The sequence below is a fragment of the Crocuta crocuta genome, unplaced genomic scaffold, assembly GCF_008692635.1.
Source record: "Crocuta crocuta isolate KB4526 unplaced genomic scaffold, BGI_CrCroc_1.0 scaffold344, whole genome shotgun sequence".
Classification (NCBI taxonomy): domain Eukaryota; kingdom Metazoa; phylum Chordata; class Mammalia; order Carnivora; family Hyaenidae; genus Crocuta; species Crocuta crocuta.
In genome coordinates, this window is record NW_027533081.1 from 2,293,157 (window position 1) to 2,314,611 (window position 21,455).

The following is a 21,455-nucleotide window of genomic DNA, read 5'->3' on the forward strand; positions in this document are numbered from 1 at the left end:
CTTGCTCCCCAGCCAGTGTTTTCTTCAGCTGGGTTCCTCCCTGTGGCACAAAGGCAATGGTGAGCCAAAATTGAGATGCTGACAATATTGGGGATGGAGTAAGAAGTGAGACGTCCCTTTCTGTTCCAGGTCAGTCCATTGGGCTGCAAGTTGGGCAAGCTTTCTGCTGTGATTTCCTTCTTTCTGGGGGTCCTTAGGGAGAGGACTCGTGGGGCAGAGGTCTCACTGGGTCTCCCCCCAGCACCCTTCTCCCCCGCCAGGACTCCCCTCTGTCCAGGCAGTCTGCAGGGATGTCACCAAGGAGGTACCAAGCACCCTTCTTCCCATGACCAGTGCTTGGCACTCACAGCTCTCAGCTGTCCTGGCATCCCTACACAGACCTGGAGTCAGACCTGGGTCTGAGCCCTAGTTGGGAGTGTGTTGGGAGGAATGCCTCCCCGAGGGTGGGCTCACATCCAGAGGCTTCCAACAGCCTGGGGTCCCGGTGCTGGGTTGCAGAAGGGCAAGAGCAAAGGTGAAGCTGGGGGTGGGGTCCGTATTAGCTAGAGTCTTTAGAATGTGAGGACCCTGAATCTTCTGTCTGGTGACCTGAGGTCACTAGAGGGCTGAGGCAGAGGTAAGGAGGTGTCCACTCAAGCACCCGTGCTGCCTTACCCCACTCAGTGCTAGGGTATCCCTCAACCCTGTGCTGGGCCCCTTGAAGTGGGCTCCCCACTGAGCAGAGGCTACAACTGGAGTGTCATGGGAAAAGAAGCCCATTTCCATTTTTACTGTCAGGCAGCAGCACTAATGCCCCAGCCCAGGATCCTTTCAATGGCTCACAGCCAGCAGCTTGCAGAACTGAGACTCACACACAGACAGGGAGGGGCTTTGGGGGCGAAGAAGCCCCAGGGCGTGTGATAGCTTGGCCTGAAAAGATGGCCCCTGGGCAGTGAGGGATTCTGGCCAAAGAGGAGGGTAAGGACAACTCCCTGCCCACCCCTCCACCCCCTGCCTTGTATTCCCACCTGGGGAGACCACTGGTGGGTCTTGGTTTCTGAGCAGAGGGGTCTGCGAGTGTGTTGGAGGGAACAGAGACTTGCTGGTCCTCACTGTGGAGGCATCAGAGCGTCCCCCAGGTCCCAACCTCCCAGAGGTTCAGCACTGCTCTGCCAGGCTGCTCCGCCTGCTCCATCCATACCGCAGCTAGGCACTGCGAAGCTGCAGGTCCACCTTAAGCGGCAGCGGCAGCGACACTGGTGGGTGGGATTTCCTGCAGGAGGTGGGCCAGTCCACAGGCCTATCCCAGGCTGGGGCAGGGTGCCCCGCGCTTCCCGAGGGGCACTCCACCCTGCCTTGGGGGAGGCTGAGGGGCTCATCCGGCCCTAGTTCTCCCACCTGCACACATTCCCAAGCATGCAGCTTGGGGCAGGACCCTGAGAAACCAGCGCCCCCTCCCCTCCTTACCCTGCCCACTCCTTAGTCCAGTCGAGTGGCCCGAGGGCTGGGGATGGACAGGAGATAAACAATGAAGGTACCCGTACAGTGTCACAAATTCCCCACCCCCATGAATGCCAGGGGGGCTCCACATGAGAGAGGTCTGACCCTATCCAGGAATAGCAGGGACATCAACCTGACCCCAGGGACAGGCTCCAAGGTGTTTAGGGAAAGGTCTATGCAAATAGAGGCCCAGGAGGCGACCGACAGGCCACAGCGCCAGGGCCTGGAGGTAGGAACAGAGGGCCTGGCGTTCGCCGCGGTGTTCACCCGGTGGGCAAGGACGCAGGTGTGCGACGGCTGGGTGACTTCACAGCGCCGCGGGCACTCGCCTGGCTGGGGCAACCCAGGCGAGGAACGGCCCCGCCCGGTTCAGGGTCCTGAACGCCGCACAGAATGCCAGCGCAGGCGGGGCCAAGGGGGCTCGGTGGCTCCCCAGTCTGGGCGGCTCCCGCACCCAGAGTCCTGGGAGGAGGGCGTGGGGCGGGGCGGGGGCCGGGCGCGCCTGGCTNCCGCGCTGCTGGTCGGCTCCAGCACCCTGTTCTTCGTGTTCACGTGAGTCCCCCGCGTCACCGGGGGCACAGGCGACCACAGCCGGGCCAGAAGGGGCAGGGGTCGGTACAGCAAGGGATGCAGCTTGGCAGGGCTGGAGGGACAGGGCCCGTGGGCTGTGCAGGGCAGGGCATGGGGGCAGGGGCGGGGAGGGCTGGGTATGGCAGGGCTGGCACCAGGGCTATGCACGAAGTGAGCCCCTCGCCTGGGCTGAGGCAGAAACAGCGAGCGTATCAGTCCTGGGGCACTAGGGACAGACAGGTGAGTTCTCTGTGTGGGGCCACTAGTGCCTGGCAGGCATCTCATGAGTGTGCCAGGCCCTGGGTGTGAGGAGCTGGGCCCAAATAGGGGAGTGTGTACTGTGGCTGCCTAGGGTGTGGTTGCAGCCCTCCCCTCCCCATGAGCTGCACGAGGCGACGTGGGTTGTAGAGAGCCACGAGCCCTCCAGCAAGGAGCTGAGGGTGGCTCTTGAGTGTCCAGCCCAGGGCCAGAGCCAAGTTGTTCCCGCGTAGGTGTGGCCTGGCCTGGCTGCCACGTGCCTGCCCCAAAGCCACGCTTGATGCTGGCCTGGCAATGCCCTCCACCCTCTCTTGACCTTCTCAGGAAGGCTCAGGGTCGAAGCAGGAGGGCCCGGGCCAGGCCACACCCAGGGACACCAGCCGTGTCAGGCACTGGGACCCTTGAGTCAGAAGGTAGGCAGAGCCCGGGGCCCATGCAGACGTAACTTCTTCACCTGAGCCAGATTGGCTCACGTATCAGCCTGTTGACAACACCATGGTTGTGGGGCACCCCCTGCCCCAGGTACAAGTAGAGGTTGGGGGTTCCAGGCTTTAGCCATAAAGATTTGGGACCACCCTCTTCCACAGGTCCCGTGCTGAGACAGCCCAGGTAACTAAAGCTATGACCACTCAAGCCTTCTTGGGAACCTGAGGCCTCACAAGTGGCTGTAGCCAGTGAGGCCTCTGTTCGGAGGCAGGTCAGCCCCAGAGTGCGAGTGAGCCTGCAGCAGGGGTGAGTGGGAGCTGGCTTGTCACCCTTGGCCTTAGCAAGAGTGTGGATAACAGCTGTGAGGATAGCGAGTCTGCACTGGGTGCCCATGGAGGCGCGGGAGCCCTCTACCTGGAGGCTGGGGCTGGGTGGGCACCACAGGCTGCCAAGAGCGTGTTTAAAAAAGGCCTGTGTGGACGGGCTTATTTCTGGCTTTGGCAAGCAGGCGTGTTCTTGTTACTCAGACACTGCTGGCTGTGGGGCAGAGAGGAGAGGGGCAGGTGGGCAGTGGGTGCAGGGTCTTTTGGAGGGGTGGGGCCCAGCCCAGTCCTGGGTCTGGGACTTGGAAGGGTCTCAGGTGTGCTTCCTGGTAGCCTGACTTCCACTTGCTGATCCTGGTTTCTCACTCCCGAAGTGCAGGTCAGTGTTTTTCCTCTCTAACATTAAAAGTAATATGTGTTCTCTTTCAAGAACTTGTGAAATGGACGGAAGTAAATTGTTAAAGAAATTGAAATCAACCCTACCCTAGAGACCCCGCCTGTCTCTCCTCCTAGGCTCACCTAAGCCTCACTATAGTGAGTTTGTTGTGAGCCCTTCCTCTGATTTCAGAGGGCCCCTAGAAGACTGCCCTATGAACTTGACCTGACCCCAAGACCTGCCCTATGAACTTGACCTGCCGCTGATGCTCCTGGACCCTGCCAAGTTCTTCCTTCCTCTGTTCTCAGAGCTGGGGTTCTGGGTTCAGGGACACCAGCCCAGCGAGGTGCAGGGTTCCCTCAAGGGCACTGCAGGTCTTTCCCTGTGTCCTGCCTTGTGTGTGACCCACTCTGCCTGAGAGAAGGCGGCATGTGTCCCTGTGCCAAGATGGGGGTGAAGGGGCACTAACTCAGTGACCATCTAGCCAAGGGAGCCCCGATTGGCCTTGGGACAGAGCCCCCCTGACCCTCTGAGGCCACGTTCCCCAGGCCAAAAGGCCACTGGGGACCCTAACCCACCCCTGGCTCCCCTGGGGCCCTCCAAGGCAACTTCGCTCCTGAGAAGGGGTTTTGTGGGGGAAAAACGAGGCCTAGTGACACCACTCACAGCACCACTCACACCGGGCAGGCAGGGGTCCCAGTGGTCCCTTCCTTGGGACAAGCCTCTGATCACTGTAGCCCCTACACTTTCACTCTCTTTCTGGGCCCAGACCTGCTGCACACTCAGACAGGTGCCCAAGAGGGAGCAGCCCACTCCTGTGTCCTCCCCACCCTGCCCTTGGGACCCCCACAGTGTTCTTTCTTCTCTGTCTTTGCACCTTGAACTTCACTGGGTGCCTTGTGGCCCCAGGCCCCCTCTTTGCTCAGTAAACAGGAGTTGTCCCCTTTGAGGCAGGTCCACACTGACATCATACAGGGTGGGGAGCCAGGGACCTAGAACACCAAGGACCCCTCCCTCAGGCCAGCTCACTGAGGGGACTGGGACGAGCAGGACATTCAGACATGTTGCCAGGAGAGGCTGGGGTGTAGATAGGATGACCAGAGGTGGGAGCATCCCCCTAAGAGGATGGGGAGCATCACACTGAAGGGCAAGTATCCAGAGGCACTTCTCCTCCAGGAAGCCTTCCTAGGTTCCTGGTACAGTTGTGTCCCCTTGGGCCCCCAGAAACCCTTCACACTGTAGCTCAGTGCCAGGCTGGGTCAGGTCCTGGCCGGGGGGTGGGGGGAGTGGCTGGTTTCCAAGAGCCCCCAGGCCAGGCCTCCACCGCAGCCCCTTTCTCCTCCCGGAGCTACTCCGCAGAATGACAGAGGACCCTGTAGACATCAGAAAGCTGGGACTGCTTTTGGACTACCAACACCTAGGACAAGGCTAGGCCCTCTTATCTCTGTCCAGGACCAAGGGGCTGACTTCTGGGACGTCACGGCTGGTTCCCAGGATGGTCCTGAGCTTTCCCCATGCTAAGAAGCCCAGACAGGCCAGAAGACCCAGGTGGACGGGGCTCCTGGCAGGGCCCACATGGGAAGGAAGGAAACTTGGGGTGAGCCCCTTGGCAGGCCTCACTGCCCAAGGCCTAGGGTATCTTTGGCCTCCTGAACCTCAGTTTCCCCATCTGCTCAGATGTCTGCAGGGATTGGAATGGGTGCACGAGGACAGAGGCCCTGCCTGGCCTGACCAGGGCAGAGCGGCCACAGACCCTCTGGTCCCAGGTGCTCCCGTGTGTGAGCATCATTCTTAAACACCGTGTTAATGAAGAACCTGATTTAAATGAAAACTCCTGAGGTAAAATTTTCCATTCCACATTTAGCTGCGGTGCGCATACTGTCCCTGCAGAACCCCCCGCCCCCACTGGGTGGTGTCTCCCTGCCGGGCCAGGCAGACTTGGGGCCTCCATCTGGGTGGGGCCCATGGTGGTGGCGTGTGGTCCTGACTCTCAGGAGGTGGGGGCTGGATAGGGAGGAGGGCTTCCAGCTTCAGAGCTGGGCCACCCCTCACCCAGGCCCGCGCTGGGCCCAGAGTATGGCTGCAGCCAGCAAGGGGTGGCCAACCCCTCCCTGGAGTGCACAGTCCCCTGGGTGGTAATGGAGTGTTGTACTTGTGGCAGAGGGGCCGTCCTGGAGCCCAGGACAGACTCAAGGTGGACCGAGCAGCACTGCCCGCCAGGCCTTGCCCACAGAACTCTTATGTCCTCATGTCCTCACACTTGCCCACAGGGAGCCTAGGGAGGGGAGTCAGTGTGAGGAAGGGTACGTGTGCATCTATGTGTGTGTTTTTGCGCATGTGCCGGTATGTACACAAGTGGGCACATCTATCCTCGCAAATATTTATGCACATGTGTCTTGCATGTCGACACAGGTTGATGCATGCTTTAACACATCTGATTTTTGAATGCGGTTATGTATGCACATGTGTCTGAGTATATGCACGTACAGACATGTATTCACACACGTGTGTTTTGGAACGTACTGTGTATCTGTGTGTGCTTTGCATATGTGTGTGTGCCTGTGTCCCTGCAGGTTCATGAGGATGTGTGTGGGTGTGTGTCTTGCATGGGCCAGTGAGCCAGTCCTCCTTAGGCATGACCCAGGCTAGGACCCTCCTTATGGCATGGCCCAGGGGCAAAGGCCCCCCGAGGGAGGATAAGGAGGACAAAAATGCATGGGGGTGCCTGATCCTGCATCTGAGTCAAGACTGGGGGCCTGGCAGTGGTGGGCAGAGGAGGCAATGGCTCAGGCCCCTGTTAGAGAACCTGCCCACTACCTCCCCGAAAGCCTGCCCAATACCAGCTGAGGCCCCGCCCCACTCTCCCTGGTACGCGTGGCCCCGGCATGCAGGGGGTTGGTGCCCACGGTGGACAAAGGCTGCCCACCACCTCAGTGCATACATCACCCCCATCACAGTGCGGATTCCCGAACGCGGGCCCGTTGCTGTGCAGGTGCTGTCCACTCCCCCGGCCCCGGGCATCTCACTCAGGGCTGCCTGTGCAGCCTGGCAGGATCACTGTGACTCAGGGAGGACAGGCAGCCTGGGCCAGGGGAAGCTGTGGTCGGTGTGGCTGTGGGGAGGTCCCCATGGGTTCAGTCCTTGCCTGCCTGCATAACAGTTAGAATCCCAGCCCGGACATAGGATCACCCTAAGGCCTATGTGACAAGCTCTCCCATACCTACTCCTTGCCTGTAAAATAGAGAAACCAGAAACACCCACCCCCCCCCACAGCTGGAAGGGTGAATTTCGTGGTTCCCTGCACAGGGCAGGTTGTATCCACTGGCAAAATCCGGACAGCAGTGTTGGACAGGGCCCTTGCTCTGGCCTCCCCTATGCATCCTCTTACCTTCAGTGCGCACCCAGCTGCCGCACCCGGTGTGTGCACATCTGCCGGCCCCGGCGCACCTCAGGACCTCGCAGCTCCTTCCTTCCCCAGAGCAGGCTGGCTCCACTGGTGCCACGGGACTCGCAGGTGCACCAGAGCCCACAGTTGCCTTTAATGTTTTGCTGTCAGTGTCTTGAAATTCTTGATGCATTTTAATTGTTTTTTGATGTTTGTTTATTTTTGAGAGAGAGGGAGAGACAGAGTGCAAGTGGGGAAAGGGCAGAGAGAGAGGGAGACACAGAATCCAAAGAGGGCTCCAGGCTCCAAACTGTCAGCACAGAGCCCGACGCGGGGCTCGAACCCACAAACCGTGAGAGCATGACCCAAGCTGAAGTCAGACGCCCAACCGACTGAGCCACCCTTGATGCTTTTTAAAAAGGGCGCCCGCATTTTCATTTTGTACATATCGCATAGCTAACCCTTCCCAGAAGGTACCAGGGGGAGCCGGCTTGCACCCCTGAGCGGGGCCCACAGTCCCCGACCTCTCCCTGGCTCCTGGGAGTACCTGGTTCTCTTAAGCAGCTCTCCCTTGCCTGGAGAGCCCATCCCCACTGGCATTTTGGCTTCTGTCCCCACCCCACCTTGCTGAGCAGACAGACCATGCCTCAGGGGCCCACTGTCACTTTGCTGAATGGGATTGGATCAGAGACCACAGCATACATTCAGCACCATCTGTATGCCAGGCTCCAGCCCACAGGGATGGGGAATGTGGAAGGTGTCTCCTGGTAGGTGCTGAGCTGCCTGGACAGGGGGTGGTGGAGAAAAGCTCTCCCGGCAGAGGGGACCTGTGTCCTCGGGGAGTGCATCCACCTCCACAGCAGGTCCTGGAGAAAAGGAAGGGGTAACTTGCGGCTCCTGGCCCGCTGAGCCTGCTGCCGTGGGAAGTGGAATCTTTAAATAGCCTCTCGCTTTCCACTAAAAATAGCGAAGTTCTGCTGCCATGGAGGTGGTTGCTGGGGTGGCGGGGCTGGCTCCTGGCCAAGACAGGCGTGGGTGCGCCAGCGTGGCCGGTGTGCGCTGGGGTGGTGGGCAGGGCCATGGGCAATGCTCACCCTGCTGGAGGCCACAGTGCCCTGTCTTCCTAGCCAGGGTACCATAGGGGATCCCCTCTGGCACTCCAGCTCCACAGAGGGGCTAGTTATAGGAAGGGAAACCACCCCCAGCCCCCAAGTGGGTGCCCCCCACTTGTCAAAACAGCCAGGAGACATGGGAGAGACCAGGAGCCCGAGGCTAGAGGAACTTTGTGGGAGCCAAGTGAAGAGACTCAGGGTCAGGGCAGGGGGCCATGGGCCACGTGCCCAAGGACTGGTGGGTCTCCAGAGAGGGGGCCTCTGGTCAGGTCCCAAGAGGGCTGAGGAGGACACTCTCTGTGACAAAACACCCACCAGGGAGGTGTGTGTGTCATCCTTATGGGGTGCCAGGAGTCTCGAAAGGCTTCCTGGAAGAGGGGGCAGCCTTGGAGCCAAGGGCTGAGGGGTGGAAAGAGATGGTGAGCATCTTCAGGGTATCGTGCTTTTCTAGATCTCCAGGTGTTCTGCGCTGCCATATGGATAGTAAGGTGACAAACTGAAAAGAAGGGAAAGGAAGGGGCCGCCTGGATAGAGATGTGCCCAGTGACCCAGATGCTGAGACTTTACCCCTCAGGGAAGAACAGGGGTGACAACCCACCATGCGTTTAGTGACTGAGAATTTTCCCTGGTAAAGGGGCCTTGCTGGGCTGGGGACAGATCTGGTAAGGGCTGGGGCTGCCCTCTGTCATAGTGCACAGGCAGAGTGGGCTCGTTTCTCATCCTGGACTCCGCCTCCAGTCTGCCACCCCTCCTGAAAGTGGGATGCCAGGCCCACAGGCCTCTCTGAGCCTCAGTTTCTTCAACTGTGAGTTGAGGTCCTAATAGCCACCTGGAGGGTTGCTGAAGCTGGCGTTGGCATACAGAGAGCCCACACACCGTGCGCGAGGTGCTCAGCCCCGATGGTTGAGTAGAGGAACAGCGGGCTGATAGACGGGGGTCTCCTAGCAGGGATGTGGCTGCAGTGGCCTTCTTGGCTCCCACACTGAGCCCTGATGGTGGCCTCGATGGTCCAGCCTTTCTGTGTCTGGCCATGCCTAATTCATCTGTCCCCACAACTCCTACCCATGCATCTGCAGCCCCCCCCAGACCCACCTCTGTCCTGCTATCCAATGCAGGTGCCCATGGTTGACTCGAGCTGTGTCCCCAGCCGTTCCTGTCTACAATGGCATCATCTTCCTCTTTGTCCTGGCCAACTTCAGCATGGCCACCTTCATGGACCCTGGCGTCTTCCCCCGAGGTAGGGCCCTGTGCTAGGCACAAAATCTGCTCACTTTCACTAGAGTGTGAGTGGCTGGCATGAAAGAGCCTGTCAGGGTTGGGTCCTGGTGGGTGGGCTGGCAGAGATCCAGGAAGGACTCTCCTGCCAGGGAAGTCACTTTCCTGCCACCCTCCCCTGGTTCTGGCTCACAGCGGATGAGGACGAGGATAAGGAAGATGACTTCCGGGCCCCACTGTACAAGAATGTGGACGTGCGAGGCATCCAGGTCCGAATGAAGTGGTGTGCCACCTGCCATTTCTACCGTCCACCTCGCTGTTCCCACTGCAGCGTCTGCGACAACTGCGTAGAGGTGACCATCCCGCCACCCTGTCCTCCCCCATCACCATGTCCCTCCTCTCCCACCCACCTTGTGCCCTGACTCATTGCTCCTGCCCAGGACTTTGACCACCACTGCCCCTGGGTCAACAACTGCATCGGGCGCCGCAATTACCGATACTTCTTCCTGTTCCTGCTGTCACTCAGCGCACACATGGTGGGTGTCGTCGCCTTTGGCCTGGTCTATGTGCTGAACCACGCTGAGGGACTGGGAGCCGCCCACACTACCATCACGTATCCTTGGCCTGACCACAAAGACAGTGTGGGCTGGGGGCACATTCCACAGGGGAAACTGAGGCTCGGGGTGGGGGGTGGGTTGACTGCCTGGGAGTCCCCAGGGGGTGGGTGGCCATCCCTGGTTGGGTGGTGGTGGGAAAGGTTTGTTCACAGGCACCTGCTCCATGTTTTTGCCTACGGCCATTGGCCTTAACGGGCCAGCATGGCCGTCATGTGTGTGGCAGGCCTCTTCTTCATCCCTGTCATCGGCCTCACTGGCTTCCATGTGGTGCTAGTCACTCGGGGGCGTACCACCAACGAGCAGGTGCTGACCCTAGGAGGGGGCCATGCAGTGATGGGGATGGGGGAGGTCCCCTATGGGTCAAGAAGGCCAGGGCTACAGGACCATGTGGGAGAAGGGCATCAGGGAAGGGCTGCCGGAGCCCTCGGCTTGAGGTGGCCTACGCAGCTTCCATAGGGGGAGGATCTGGCCCTGGGGACCCTGGGTGGGGGTGTGGAGTATGGGGCCTCACCTGCCCTGTCCCTCTGCTCACTCCCACCTGTGGACAACTGTACTACCAGTAACTCAGGGCCCAGAAAGTACAGCTTCCTGCAGGGACACTCGGGGTAAATGGGTGGGGGACACCCACGGGCTGATCCTGCCCGGCCTACATCTGAGGAACCCCAGCTATCCCTGCCTGTCCCCCTGTCCGCCTTGGCCTGGACCTTGGGTGGCCAGGCTGGCTGAGGGGTCCCATGTCCACAGGTGACGGGGAAGTTCCGTGGGGGCGTGAACCCCTTCACCCGAGGCTGCTATGGGAATGTGGAGCACGTGCTGTGCAGCCCTCTGGCACCCCGGTGAGGCCTGGACGGGGTGTCAAGGGGCCTCTGCTGGGTTTGGGGTGGGCAGGTGCGGACCCTCAGCCTGGTCTACTTTTGCCCTTGGCAGGTGTGGCCAGCCTTGCCCTTGGTGAACGTTCAGGCCAGGTCACCCTGGCCATTGACCCCTCTGCCCCTGGTGCAGGTACGTGGTGGAGCCTCCCCGGCTGCCACTGGCTGCTCGCCTGAAGCCTCCCTTCCTTCGGCCTGAGCTCCTGGAACGAGCTGCCCCACTCAAGGTCAAGCTTAGTGACAACGGGCTGAAGGCTGGCCTGGGCCGCAGCAAGGTGGGGGTCCTGGGATCAGGTAGGGGATGGGGTGAAGGCAGACCCTCGAAGGCAGGAAGCAGCTATGTTAGAAGGGGCCTAGAAGTGGAAGGGGGAGGAATTGGGTAGATCCTGGGGAATGGTCTAGAGCCCAGGGCCCAGGGAGGAGTCCCTAGTTATGCCCCACCCCTGGCCCATGCCCTACCTACCACTGACCACGCCCCCTCCCAGTCCAAGGGCAGTCTGGACCGGCTGGATGAGAAGCCGCTGGACCTGGGGCCGCCATTGCCCCCCAAGGCGGAGGCCAGCACGTTCGGAGGCGACCTGCAGACCCCACGCCCGAGCAGTGCTGGTGAGGTGGGGGTGGCCAGACAGAGGGAGGGACATGGATTGACCCCAGCCTGACTGCGGTCCATCTCCCCAGAAAGCGCCCTGTCGGTGCAGAGGACCAGCCCCCCGACACCTGCCATGTACAAGTTCCGGCCTGCCTTTCCCTCGGGTCCCAAGGCGCCCTTCTGCGGGCCTGGTGAGCAGGTGAGGAGGCCTGGCCCCTCCCCAGGAGGTCCTGCTCTACCCATCCTGGAGACCCTGTCCCCAGAGGCCTCACCCCAGAGGTCCCACTCCTAGAGGTCCCACCCCTGGGGCCATAGGGTCATAGAGAGCCTTGTGGGTGCCAGCAGGGCCTTACCCTGTGGGCATCCCAGCTAGGCACGAGGGAAGGCCTGGCACAGGCAGTCCTGGCTGGCCCCTTCTTGGCTAGCATTGCCCGCTGGCCTGGTAGGCGGCTGCCCCCAGGAGCAGTGTGTGCCGGGATGCCTGGAATTCCACCATTAGTCACTCTGTAAGGCCCACGGGAAGGCTTCAGAAGAATTTGAGATTGTTTAAGAAAGCACATTTATTTTTTCTGAGTTGTATAAGTACTCTACGATCGCTGTGGAGCAGTTGGCAACCCTGGACAGCTTGAGGAATGATCCAGAACCCTGAGCATTCCCAGGCTGCCCACCCTCCTTCAAGGCTGTCTGAGAAGCTAGCCTGTGACCGGGCCAGTATACCTAGACGGCTCCCCACCAGTGCCCTGCTTAACCCTGGGTCTCAGGACCTTCTGGGCTGGACAGGGAGTCTGGGCTTCCCTGGCCAACATGCCCTGGCCCTGCACCAGGAGGAGTGCCTGTCACCCCTTCTTGGGAATGGGAGGCTTTAGGTATCCTCACCTGCCTCATCTCCTTCCTGGGATTGTCCTGGATCCCTTGAGGATTCTGGCTGGTTGGCCAAGTACCCCAAGGCCACATTTGTCCCTACCAATGCCTCGTTCTCGGTTTTGAGGTTATGCAGGCTCTCGTCCCTAGTTCAAGCCTGCTCCCACATGCCTTGATTCAGGGAGAATCACATCCTCCCTGTTGCTGTGGCTGCCCCTGGTCCCTCCCCAGGAGACCCTGCCCAGGTGGGCTCTGAGGGTACTGCCCTGGGTGGATGGAGCAGTCAGCTCTGGTCTTACCCTGCAGAGACCCCTATCCTTAGGTATGAGGTGCCCAGCAGAGGGCTCTGGGTCACTGTGTGGTTATTATGTCTCCTCAAGGTCCAGCTCCTGTGGCTGTCCCCACAGCCCCCTCCATTCCCCCGGGGAAGTACGAGCAGGAGCAGGGTACACAGCCTTCCCTGGGGAGGCAGCATCTGGGTGCTCTGGTCTACCCTGTCCCCACTTCTGTGGTGCACAATGAAGAGGTAGTCAGGGGTGGAGAGCTTCCAGGAACAGCTTGTTGGTTGCACGCATGGCTACTCTTGATGTCACCAGGATTGTAGCCTCTGTGTGGACACAGAGCACGTGGTGGCTGGGCAGTGGCAGAGGTGTACCCTCTCTCCTGCAGGTCCCGGGCCCTGACTCCCTGACACTGGGGGAGGACAGCATCCACAGCCTGGACTTTGCGTCAGAGCCTAGCCTGGATCTCCCCGACTACACGCCCGGAGGCCTGCATGCAGCCTACCCGCCGTCCCCGCCACTCAGTGCTGCTGATACCTTTTCGGGTGCCTTGCGCTCCCTGAGCCTCAAGGCAGCAAGCCGGCGGGGTGGGGACCACGTGGCCCTGCAGCCTCTGCGCTCTGAGGGCGGGCCCCCCACGCCCCACCGCAGCATCTTCGCCCCCCACGCACTGCCCAACCGCAATGGCAGCCTGTCCTACGACAGTCTGCTTAACCCTGGCTCTCCCAGTGGCCACACGTGCCCAGCCCACCCCTCAGCTGGCATGGCCAGCTACCGCTCACCCTACCTGCACCCAGGGGCGGTGGGTGACCCGCCACGACCCCCGCCCCGTAGCTTCAGCCCAGTGCTGGGTCCCCGGCCACGGGAGCCCTCACCTGTGCGCTATGACAACCTGTCCAGGACCATCATGGCCTCCATCCAGGAGCGCAAGGACAGGGAGGAGCGGGAACGGCTGCTGCGCTCCCAGGCTGACTCGCTCTTTGGCGACTCGGGCGTCTATGATGCGCCCAGCTCCTACAGCCTGCAGCAGGCCAGCGCACTGTCTGAGGGCCCCCGGGGCCCTGCCCTGCGCTATGGTTCCAGAGATGACCTGGTGGCAGGGCCTGGCTTCGGCGGTGCCCGCAACCCCGCGCTGCAGACTTCACTGTCCTCGCTGTCCAGTGCCGTGAGCCGGGCACCGCGGACCTCCTCCTCTTCCCTGCAGGCTGACCTGGCCAACAACAACGCCCCTGGGCCTCGCCCCGGCAGCGGCTCACACAGGTCCCCGGTGCGCCAGGGCCCGCCCTCCCCACCCAGCACACCCCGCTCACCCTCCTATGCAGGCCCCAAAGCTGTCGCCTTCATCCACACGGACCTCCCGGAGTCGCCACCCTCGCTGGCCATGCAGAGGTAGGTTCCAGAGGGCAGGGGGCTTCCCAGCACACGTCAGGTGTCTAGCCACCTGTGGGGCCTCTTGGCTGAGCACATGGGGGTTGTCCAGGAAGCCAATGGCTGCCTCCGGGGGTGGACCTCACCCTCTTTGGAGGCTCCTGGCCAGTCTATGTGGGGGTCACCCAGCTGTAAGGACACCCTGGCACATCCCAGGATGGGGGGGCAGGAGGATTTGCATCTTGAGCCCGGTGCTGCAATTCTCCCCCAGCTGGTGTCATCAAGTGTAGCAGGGACCCTGGGGCTTCTTCCTCTGGAGATGGTGTCTGTCCAGGAGGCTGCGTCTGGGGGACATCACCCCATGGCAGAACATGCTGCCATGAAGTAAGGGCTTCTTTGCTCAGAGATGGGGAAACTGAGGCCTAGCGGGGCAGGCTGGTTCTAGCCCCCTAGCAGATGGGTAATTGGAAGTTAGGCTGGCTGCCTTGCAGGGTCAGGTCCAAGTATATAAGAACACCTGGTGTGTGCTGGGCCCCACAGCGGGTGCATGGGGATTGTCAAGGTGTCACCCTTGTCACATTGAGCACAGGCCCAGTCAGGGAGGAGGTCCATGTTGTGGGTATGACTGGCCCAGTGGGTGGCAGCCGAAGGAGGGAGGGGCTCCCACCTTTGTGGATGTTTGGGCAGTGAAAATTGGTCAGTACTAGGCAGGCTGGAGGGCAGGAAGACCTCCCCTCATCTTCCTAGGAGGGAGCAGGAAAGGTGCTCCACAGTCACCCCTGGGCTCCCCTGCTTGGGGTGTTAGAACAGTGTAGGGCCTGGGGGCTTGGCCAGTGTCCACCTGGCCTCCCTGTGCTCCGAGGTCTGTGCCAGTGGGAGGGACCAAGGGACCTGGGAGGAGGGTGTGATGGCCATTCTGACATCTGTCTGCCTGTCCTGTGACGGCAATAGCCCTCCCTCTGTAGGCTCTGCTTCCCCACCCATTTGTTGGGTGGGACCTTCTGAGCTCAGAGGCAGGGACTGCCCCGGGCTCTGTCTACGTCTGCATCATCTGTCCTGTTGCCTCCGCTGGCCTCTGTCATGCCGTGATCCCGTGTTCACTGTGGGTGTGCGTGTATGTGCTTGTTTTGATGCAGGGACCACCCTCAGCTGAAGACCCCCCCAAGTAAGCTTAACGGGCAGTCCCCGGGCGTGGCCCGCTTGGGGCCTGCTGCTGGCCCCCCAGGGCCCTCCGCCAGCCCTGCCCGGCACACGCTCGTTAAGAAGGTGTCCGGCGTGGGTGGGACCACGTACGAGATCTCAGTGTGAGGACTGACTGCCATCCATCCGCCGTGGAGCCCCGGGGACCAGGACCCCCAGCGGCTGCCCCCCCTCCCGACTTCTCTGCCCCGGGAGATGAGGAGGCCCAGGCCTGGTGTGGACACGTCAGCAGAAGAGACCACGCCTCCACGAGCCTGTCCCTCTTCCTCCGCCCGTCCATTCACCCATCTGCTCGCCAGGGCGCAGCTGGGCCGAGGGCCCCCAGGCTGCAAGGATCTGTGTGTCGGTACCCTTGCTCCCACAGGTGGGGGCGGCGAGGGGGGTGTGGACTGCATCTGCACCGCCTGCACCCATGCCCCTGAGGTTGTCCCCAGGCTGGCCCCTACCTAACTCCCCTTACAGACGGGTCACTGTGGCCCAGAGACAGACAGAGAGGCCTGGGTCCCTGGCTGTACTGGGCCGAGGCCCCACCACCTGGCTGCTCCTAACTCGTTGCCTTTCAGGGACCTGCTGGAAGCTTGTAGCTTGGCAAGGCCAGTTCTTCGGGGAGTCCAGCCCCGGCCTCCAGGCACCCAGCTCTGGGACTGCTCTGGGTTCTGACAGACAGGTGGACGATGGACAGACAGACAGCCAGCTGTGGGTGGGGTCTCGGCTCCGTGTGTCCTGTCTCACCCAGCTGGTGGGTGCGTCCCCATGTCTGTGCGCTGAGCTGCCATGCCACGTCCCATGTGTTAACGCTCGGGCCCCCTCTGCCCCCACTGCCGGGAAACTCGCTTTCATTGAAGCCTTAACCTCTGCTTTATGCTCTTGTGGGAGGCGACTGGGGGCAGGTGGGAGCAGGCACGGGCCGGACGCTGCCACAGGGTGCCCATGAGACCAGGAGTCCCCTCCCTGCCAAACTGGAGATTCCCCACCCCATGGCATGCCAAGCCTGGGCCCTGCTGGAGCCTTGGCACCCTCGTGGGAAGCACATCGGGGAGGGGGTCAGAGTTTTGCCTGGCGCCAGGGACCCGAGAGTAAGCACACGGCAGCGTCCGCTTACGTTGTGTCTGTTTTATGTTTTTATATCTACATCTATATATCTATAATTTTATTAAAAAAAGAAAAAGAGTCATTTTGATCCTTTCCTTCAGCAAGGCCAGGGTTGTTACTGCAATGCGGGGCTCCAGGGGCGGGGGGCAGAGCAGGTCAGGCTCTGGGAGAGGTGTTGGCCAAAGGTATGGGTATTCCTTGAAGCTGAGTTGGAAGCCTGGGAGGTGGGGGCCGGTCGATGGGTCTTTGGCTGACGGGTATGAGGCTCCCATGGGTCTGCATCATCCCTGGTAGTAACAGGGTATTTAGAGAGAGGTTGGGGTTGCAGCCACCCCAGTGCCCCCTGGGAACCCAAGGGCTTTGGAGGGAGATGGAGTAGGGGAAGTAGGGGGTGCATTTTGGGCCACCTGCTGGCTGAGGGCCCTGTGGGGGCCGTGGGTGCACCCTGTAGCTACACTTACTAGAACTCACCCTCCTGGCAACCTGAGTGCCTCCCCTACTCCCCGCCTCCCACTGCCAAATGTTGGGGGTAGGGGTATTGGGAATCCATAGCTTTTTAGGCCTGAGACAGCCAGGTCAAAGATTGGGGGTCTGGGGCACAGGCTGGCCCAATGTGGGAGGCTAGCTGGGCCTCGGACCCTGCACTGGGCAGCCGTGCCCCATGCTGACCTCCACCTTTCTGCTTCTCTCTCTGGGACGCTGCGGCCCACAGGGGGCGGATCGGCACCTGCAGCCGTGGATGGGGCCGGCGTGGCCAGCCCAGGGTGCCCCCCGGCCTGCACCTATGCCACCTTGGCCTCCCTGAGGACCGCCCGCCGCTGCGGGCACCCTGGAGCCCGGCCACCAGGGCGCCCCCCCGAGGGGCTATGTGCCGCCTGCACTCGGCCGCCTCCAGCCTTTTCCCCAGTCTTTCGGGGCCTGAGCGGGACACCAAGTAGGCAGCTCCAGGACCCCAAGAGGCCAGCCCAGGAAGCCAGGCTGCCACAGACCCTGGGCTGTGGGCTGGGGGTCCCCTCTCCACCAGCCGCATCTTGACTGACTCCCAGCCCACTGGGGCTTGTGACCCTGTGCCCACCCACCTCAGGAAGTCCCCATCTGCTGCAGGGGGTCCAGCACCCCAGGCAGGGGCCCTGGAGCTGCTGGGACCAGCACGGCCTTCCCGGGGTGTTGCACCAATCACCCCAACCTCCCTGCCTGACCAAGCACTTTAGATGCCACTTCCTCCCCAGGGAGCCCAGGCCTCTGTGGGTTGGGCTGGGGTGGGGGTCTCAGGTTGCCCCTGCAGGTCACTGCACTCCCCCCTCCCCACACCCAGCACATGAACAGATGCCTTAACCTCTTGGAGCCGCCAGCCTGGTGAGTCATCCAGGCCCTACCCGGGCAGGGAGGAGATCCTGCCAGCCCAGTGTGTTCCTGGTGACAGCTCTGCCCAGCCCCACCTGGCAGTCTTCACTCTTTCACTCCGAGATGTGGCACCTGGGGGACCTCAGACGGCCTGGCTGCCCACAGCCCTGCAGTCCCTGCCAACCAGCCAGGGCCTGGGCGCCCCCAGGGGCAGGGCAGAGCTCTGGGCAGCCCTTTTCCTGCCTGGGCGGTGCCTCTAATTCTCCCACTTGGGGATGAGCAAGCCACAAAGCTATTCTCTATTGTTCGAAAAGGTATTTCCCCCACCCCCATTTAATGCCCTAAATAAAATTTTTGGTGTTTACCTCCATGGCTCCGTCCACCAACGTGGTCCCCCTGTCCTCTGAGCCTTGGGGCAGTGCCAGGAGGCTGGACTGGACAGGGACCCTGGGTCCGGGAGGGGACAGGAGTGGGAGGTGGGAGGGTGGTGGCCAGTCAAATGTGGGGAGGGTGGGGTGGTCGGCCAGATAGGGACAGACGGTTACATGACGGGTGTGAAGTCAGTGGGTCAGCAGAGTCAGGGCTGAGAACCTGATCCCTGAACTCTACTGATTGGGTCCAGCCCCAGGGATGAGGCCTGAGGACCCTTGCCTTTCAGTGGAGACCCTCTTGCTACACCCTCTGCTCAGAGCCCTCCCTGGTGGCCAGGGGTGGGCTGGGGGCTTCCTGTGGAGGCGCTGATGACCAGCGGACAGATGGGCTGTGGGCACTGAGGCAGGGGCACGACCCTGAGGAATCCCCACCATGAGATCGCCGTCAGAAGGCTGCAAAACCACCTACCCCCCTCCCCTGTTTCCATGGAAACAAGCTCACACGCTGTGTGTGTCACGACTGTATGTCCAGCCGCAGGCCCAGCCCTCAGGACAGACCCCGCCTCCACCCTTCTCCACAGCTCCTGGCGGGGACAGTGCATGGCAGTGCTGTGGGCAGGGGCCGGCGCGGCCGCTGGGCACCCAGGGCAGCGCCGGCTGCCTGGCCTCCTCCTCGCTGGGGCCTCTGGGCCTCCGGCCTAGAAGGGCAGGAAGTCATCCACCTCCAGGTGCAGGAACGGGCCCAGTAGGGCCCGGAGCTTCCAGACAGCGGCGCGGCTCAGCAGGGGAGGCACCAGCCCCTCGAAGGGCGCGGGGTCCACCACGTACACGTAGGCGGCGGTGCAGGCCAGCAGGGCGCCCAGCAGCAGCCTCAGGGCCAGCAGCCTGCGGGCGTCGGCGGTCAGGGGGCGGGGGTGCCCATGGGGATGGTCCCAGGGGACTGGGCTGTGCCCCTGCACTCACGCAGCCACCTACCAGAGCTGGCTTTTGAGGCCCTCAGAACATCCCAGCTGCGGCCTTGCCTTCTGCAGGGGAGCGGCTGGGTCAGAGCTTGCCTCCAATAGCAGGGGTGCTGGGAGTTCTTACCTTCCCCCCACTTCCCCACCCCCGCCCAGGACAGGCACCTACAACGATGTCTCAGGGTCCCCTGGCCCCTGGTGTGGCTCCCACTTTGGGGCCTCCTCCACTATAGCCCACATCTCCTCCCTGAGAGGGGCCTCCAGGGTGAGGTCAGACTGGGAAAGGGTGTGGGGTGGGGGGCTTACCGCTATGCATGCCATCTGCTGCTCCTTCCTGGCCTGGGTGCGGCACTGGGCACGCTCCCTGGGGGCGGGGGCTGTATAGTCAGGGCCATGTACTTCCCCCACCCCATCCTGCAGCACCTCTCAGTCTGGTGTAGTGGAACTGGGGAGGGGTCAGGGGTTGATCCACCCATCCTGGCCAGAACACCAGCCCCTTTCCCAGTTCAGCCAGGCCCCCAAGCCCCTGACCCTGCACATCACCCTAGAATCTCCAGCTGAATGTCCTCCATCTGGGCTAGTACTCCCCGGATGTCCTTCTTGAGGTTCTGAGGGGAGGGGCAGAGGAAGTAAGACCCGTCCTCTAACCCTGACTATTCTGCTGTATTCCCCTGTTTCTCAAAGCTCCCCTGCCCCCGCACTCTCTGCCTCGTCCCTGTTCCCTTAATCCTCCAGGTGTCACCCTTTGAGGACCTACCAGGAGGCCAGTGGCCTGGTTGTTCAGGGCCATGTGTACCTCGGCCACGCCATCCCACACCTGGTGGGAGAAGGGAGGCTAGGTCACATGCTCCAAGGAGCAGGACCCATGGATGTGTCCCACCAGGTGGATCCCCCAGAGGCTGTCCCGTCCCAGCCAGGCAGGCACCTCGGTAATGGCCATCTTCTTCCTCTCAAAGGACAGTCGGATCTGCTGCAGTTCATTCTGGAGGATGGGCACCGTGTGGGCACAGGCAAGGGTAGCAGTGTCAGCTCCTTCCTCCTCTAGCCACTTAGGACTGCAGCACGAAGGACACCCCCATCCCTGGCCCAGCTCCCGGGGATCCACCTGAGACTGCTCCATGAAGGAGCCCACCCCAGGACCAGCTCCCAGGGACCCTCACCTGAGACTGCTGCACGAAGGAGACCCCTTCCTCCCCACCCAGGACCAGCTCCCAGGGACCTACCTGAGACTGCTGGACGAAGGACTCTTCCCCCCGGCACAGCTCCCGCCGCAGCAGCTGCAAGGGCGCCCTGTCCTCCAGGGTCCGGGTACTGGTTCGCTCGGGGGTCTGTGGAAGAACCCTTGGGTCAGCCCCAAGGCTGTGGGCAGCATCTGTGGGCACCGACTGCTTGAGAGCCAGAGCAGGGGTATGGTGCATGGGGTCACTGGGTCATTCCTGACAGCTGCCCTCTGTCTGGCTGGGGCCAGATGTCTGCCATGGACTTACCCAGGCCAGGGCCGTGCAGCTCGAATGCTCCGGGCACAGGGGCAGGAACTGCTGTCCTGGCCCCAGGAGGGCCCCCAGCTGCTCCCGCAGATCCTGGTTCTGTCTTTTCTGAGGGTGGGAGGCAGAAAGATGGGAGTGCTTGTCATAGCCACTTCTTGGGCAGGGGACTGAGGCAGTGGGGGCTGGGGCAGAAGCTGCGGCTCTGCGAACAGCTTCAAACCCATTGCACAGATGGGCTCTGAGCCTGGGCTGGCCCCACAGCCTTGGTGGGCTCTTCACTTACCAGAGTCTGGTTTTCCTGCTCCAGCTGGAGGAAGGACTGCTCTGCAGAACCCAGGGGCACGCCCTGGAGCTGGGAGGGAGCTGCCCTGGGTGAGCCTGGGGTCCCTGCCCCCGTTGGCAAGGGTGGGCAAGGGCAGGGTCTGGGCCCTGAGCTGGGCGCCCCCCCTGGCCTGGGTGCCCCTTGCTCTCGTCCTGAGTGCAGGGGCCAGCCCCACCCCAGCCTTGCCTCCACTTGCCCTTGTCTCGTCCCCGTTGGGTCTCTCGGTCTCTGTCGCTGCATCTCTCCCTCTTCGTTTGCGATAAAGTTCCCAGGTACCTCAGCCCCTACCCTGGGCCCCCCGCTCCCTACCTCCGGAGGTGGGAAAGGCCTGGTTGACTCTATTGAGTGAGTGGAGCTGAGAGGTACCAGGCAGGGCCACCTTACAAACCCCTGGCAGGGTGAATCCAGGCATCCTCCGTGGCTGTTCGAAGCTGACGGTTGGGGGCACTGGGGGTGGGAGTGGCCACAGGGGCTCAGGGTTTTTGGCGCCTCCATAACCCCTTCTTAACCCCAGGTCTAGGCTCTAGCCTGGCCCAATCTGCCACCCTCTTATTGAGGGCCCTCTAGCGGTCATGGCTCACAGGTCTTCCTCAAGGGTGCCTGTCACAAAGGCCTGGGCACATCCAGGGTGGTCACAATGGGCCAGGGTGGGGGTGGCCAGAGCCAGGGCTGGTGGGGCCCCTCCCACCACATCCCTGTTCTTAAAGTGCTCTCCTCTGCTCACCCCCTCTGCCTCTTCCTCACCCTAGCTCACTCACCCGCCTTAGCTATTTTCTGAAAACCTAAAACAGATAATGNCCGATTGCCCTGTGCCCTCACCTCGTCATCACACGGGGTTAGCCCACCGCCTGGCTTTTTTTTACCTAACCTATCTTCGAGATTTTATTTTTTAAAAATCATTTATTAAGCATTTACTTTAATGGTTCTGTAAGATGATTATCATCCTCTTTA

The 21,455-nt window shown here is 61.7% G+C and overlaps 2 protein-coding genes across 4 annotated transcripts; one reads left to right on the forward strand and one right to left on the reverse strand.

The window, feature by feature from the left end:
* Window positions 1-1,654: 1,654 nt before the first annotated feature.
* Window positions 1,655-16,100, forward strand: ZDHHC8 (zDHHC palmitoyltransferase 8). The gene is made up of 11 exons (XM_077745928.1): window positions 1,655-2,031; window positions 9,045-9,166; window positions 9,340-9,497; window positions 9,585-9,757; window positions 9,962-10,064; window positions 10,506-10,597; window positions 10,764-10,905; window positions 11,116-11,236; window positions 11,309-11,418; window positions 12,750-13,750; window positions 14,866-16,100. The coding sequence occupies exons 1-11, from the start codon at window positions 1,655-1,657 to the stop codon at window positions 15,035-15,037; spliced, it is 2,571 nt and encodes an 856-aa protein (XP_077602054.1). The 3' UTR covers window positions 15,038-16,100.
* Window positions 16,031-21,079, reverse strand: CCDC188 (coiled-coil domain containing 188). 3 transcript variants are annotated; one of them, XM_077745848.1, is made up of 10 exons: window positions 20,466-21,079; window positions 20,183-20,290; window positions 19,919-20,023; window positions 19,621-19,677; window positions 19,453-19,512; window positions 19,239-19,303; window positions 19,002-19,059; window positions 18,712-18,761; window positions 17,731-17,812; window positions 16,245-16,308 (listed from the first exon to the last, which is right to left on the reverse strand). In XM_077745848.1, exons 1-10 carry the CDS (start codon window positions 20,997-20,999, stop codon window positions 16,303-16,305), a joined length of 1,125 nt encoding a protein of 374 aa, XP_077601974.1. In that variant the 5' UTR covers window positions 21,000-21,079; the 3' UTR covers window positions 16,245-16,302. The 3 variants fall into 3 exon arrangements, with proteins under 3 accessions (XP_077601973.1, XP_077601974.1, XP_077601972.1); XM_077745847.1 differs by lacking the exon at window positions 17,731-17,812 and having other exon boundaries at window positions 16,031-16,308; XM_077745846.1 differs by lacking the exons at window positions 16,245-16,308; window positions 17,731-17,812 and adding an exon at window positions 18,245-18,621.
* Window positions 21,080-21,455: the final 376 nt, after the last annotated feature.

Excerpts from the sequence above, each read along its gene's own strand:
- CCDC188 (XM_077745846.1), bottom strand. The coding sequence starts at position 20,999 with ATGGAGGCGCCAAAAACCCTGAGCCCCTGTGGCCACTCCCACCCCCAG. Across the intron at positions 20,291-20,465 it reads AGCAGGAAAACCAGACTCTG|AAAAGACAGAACCAGGATCT; the intron begins GTAAGTGAAGAG and ends TCCCACCCTCAG. Across the intron at positions 19,513-19,620 it reads AGAAGATGGCCATTACCGAG|GTGTGGGATGGCGTGGCCGA; the intron begins GTGCCTGCCTGG and ends TTCTCCCACCAG.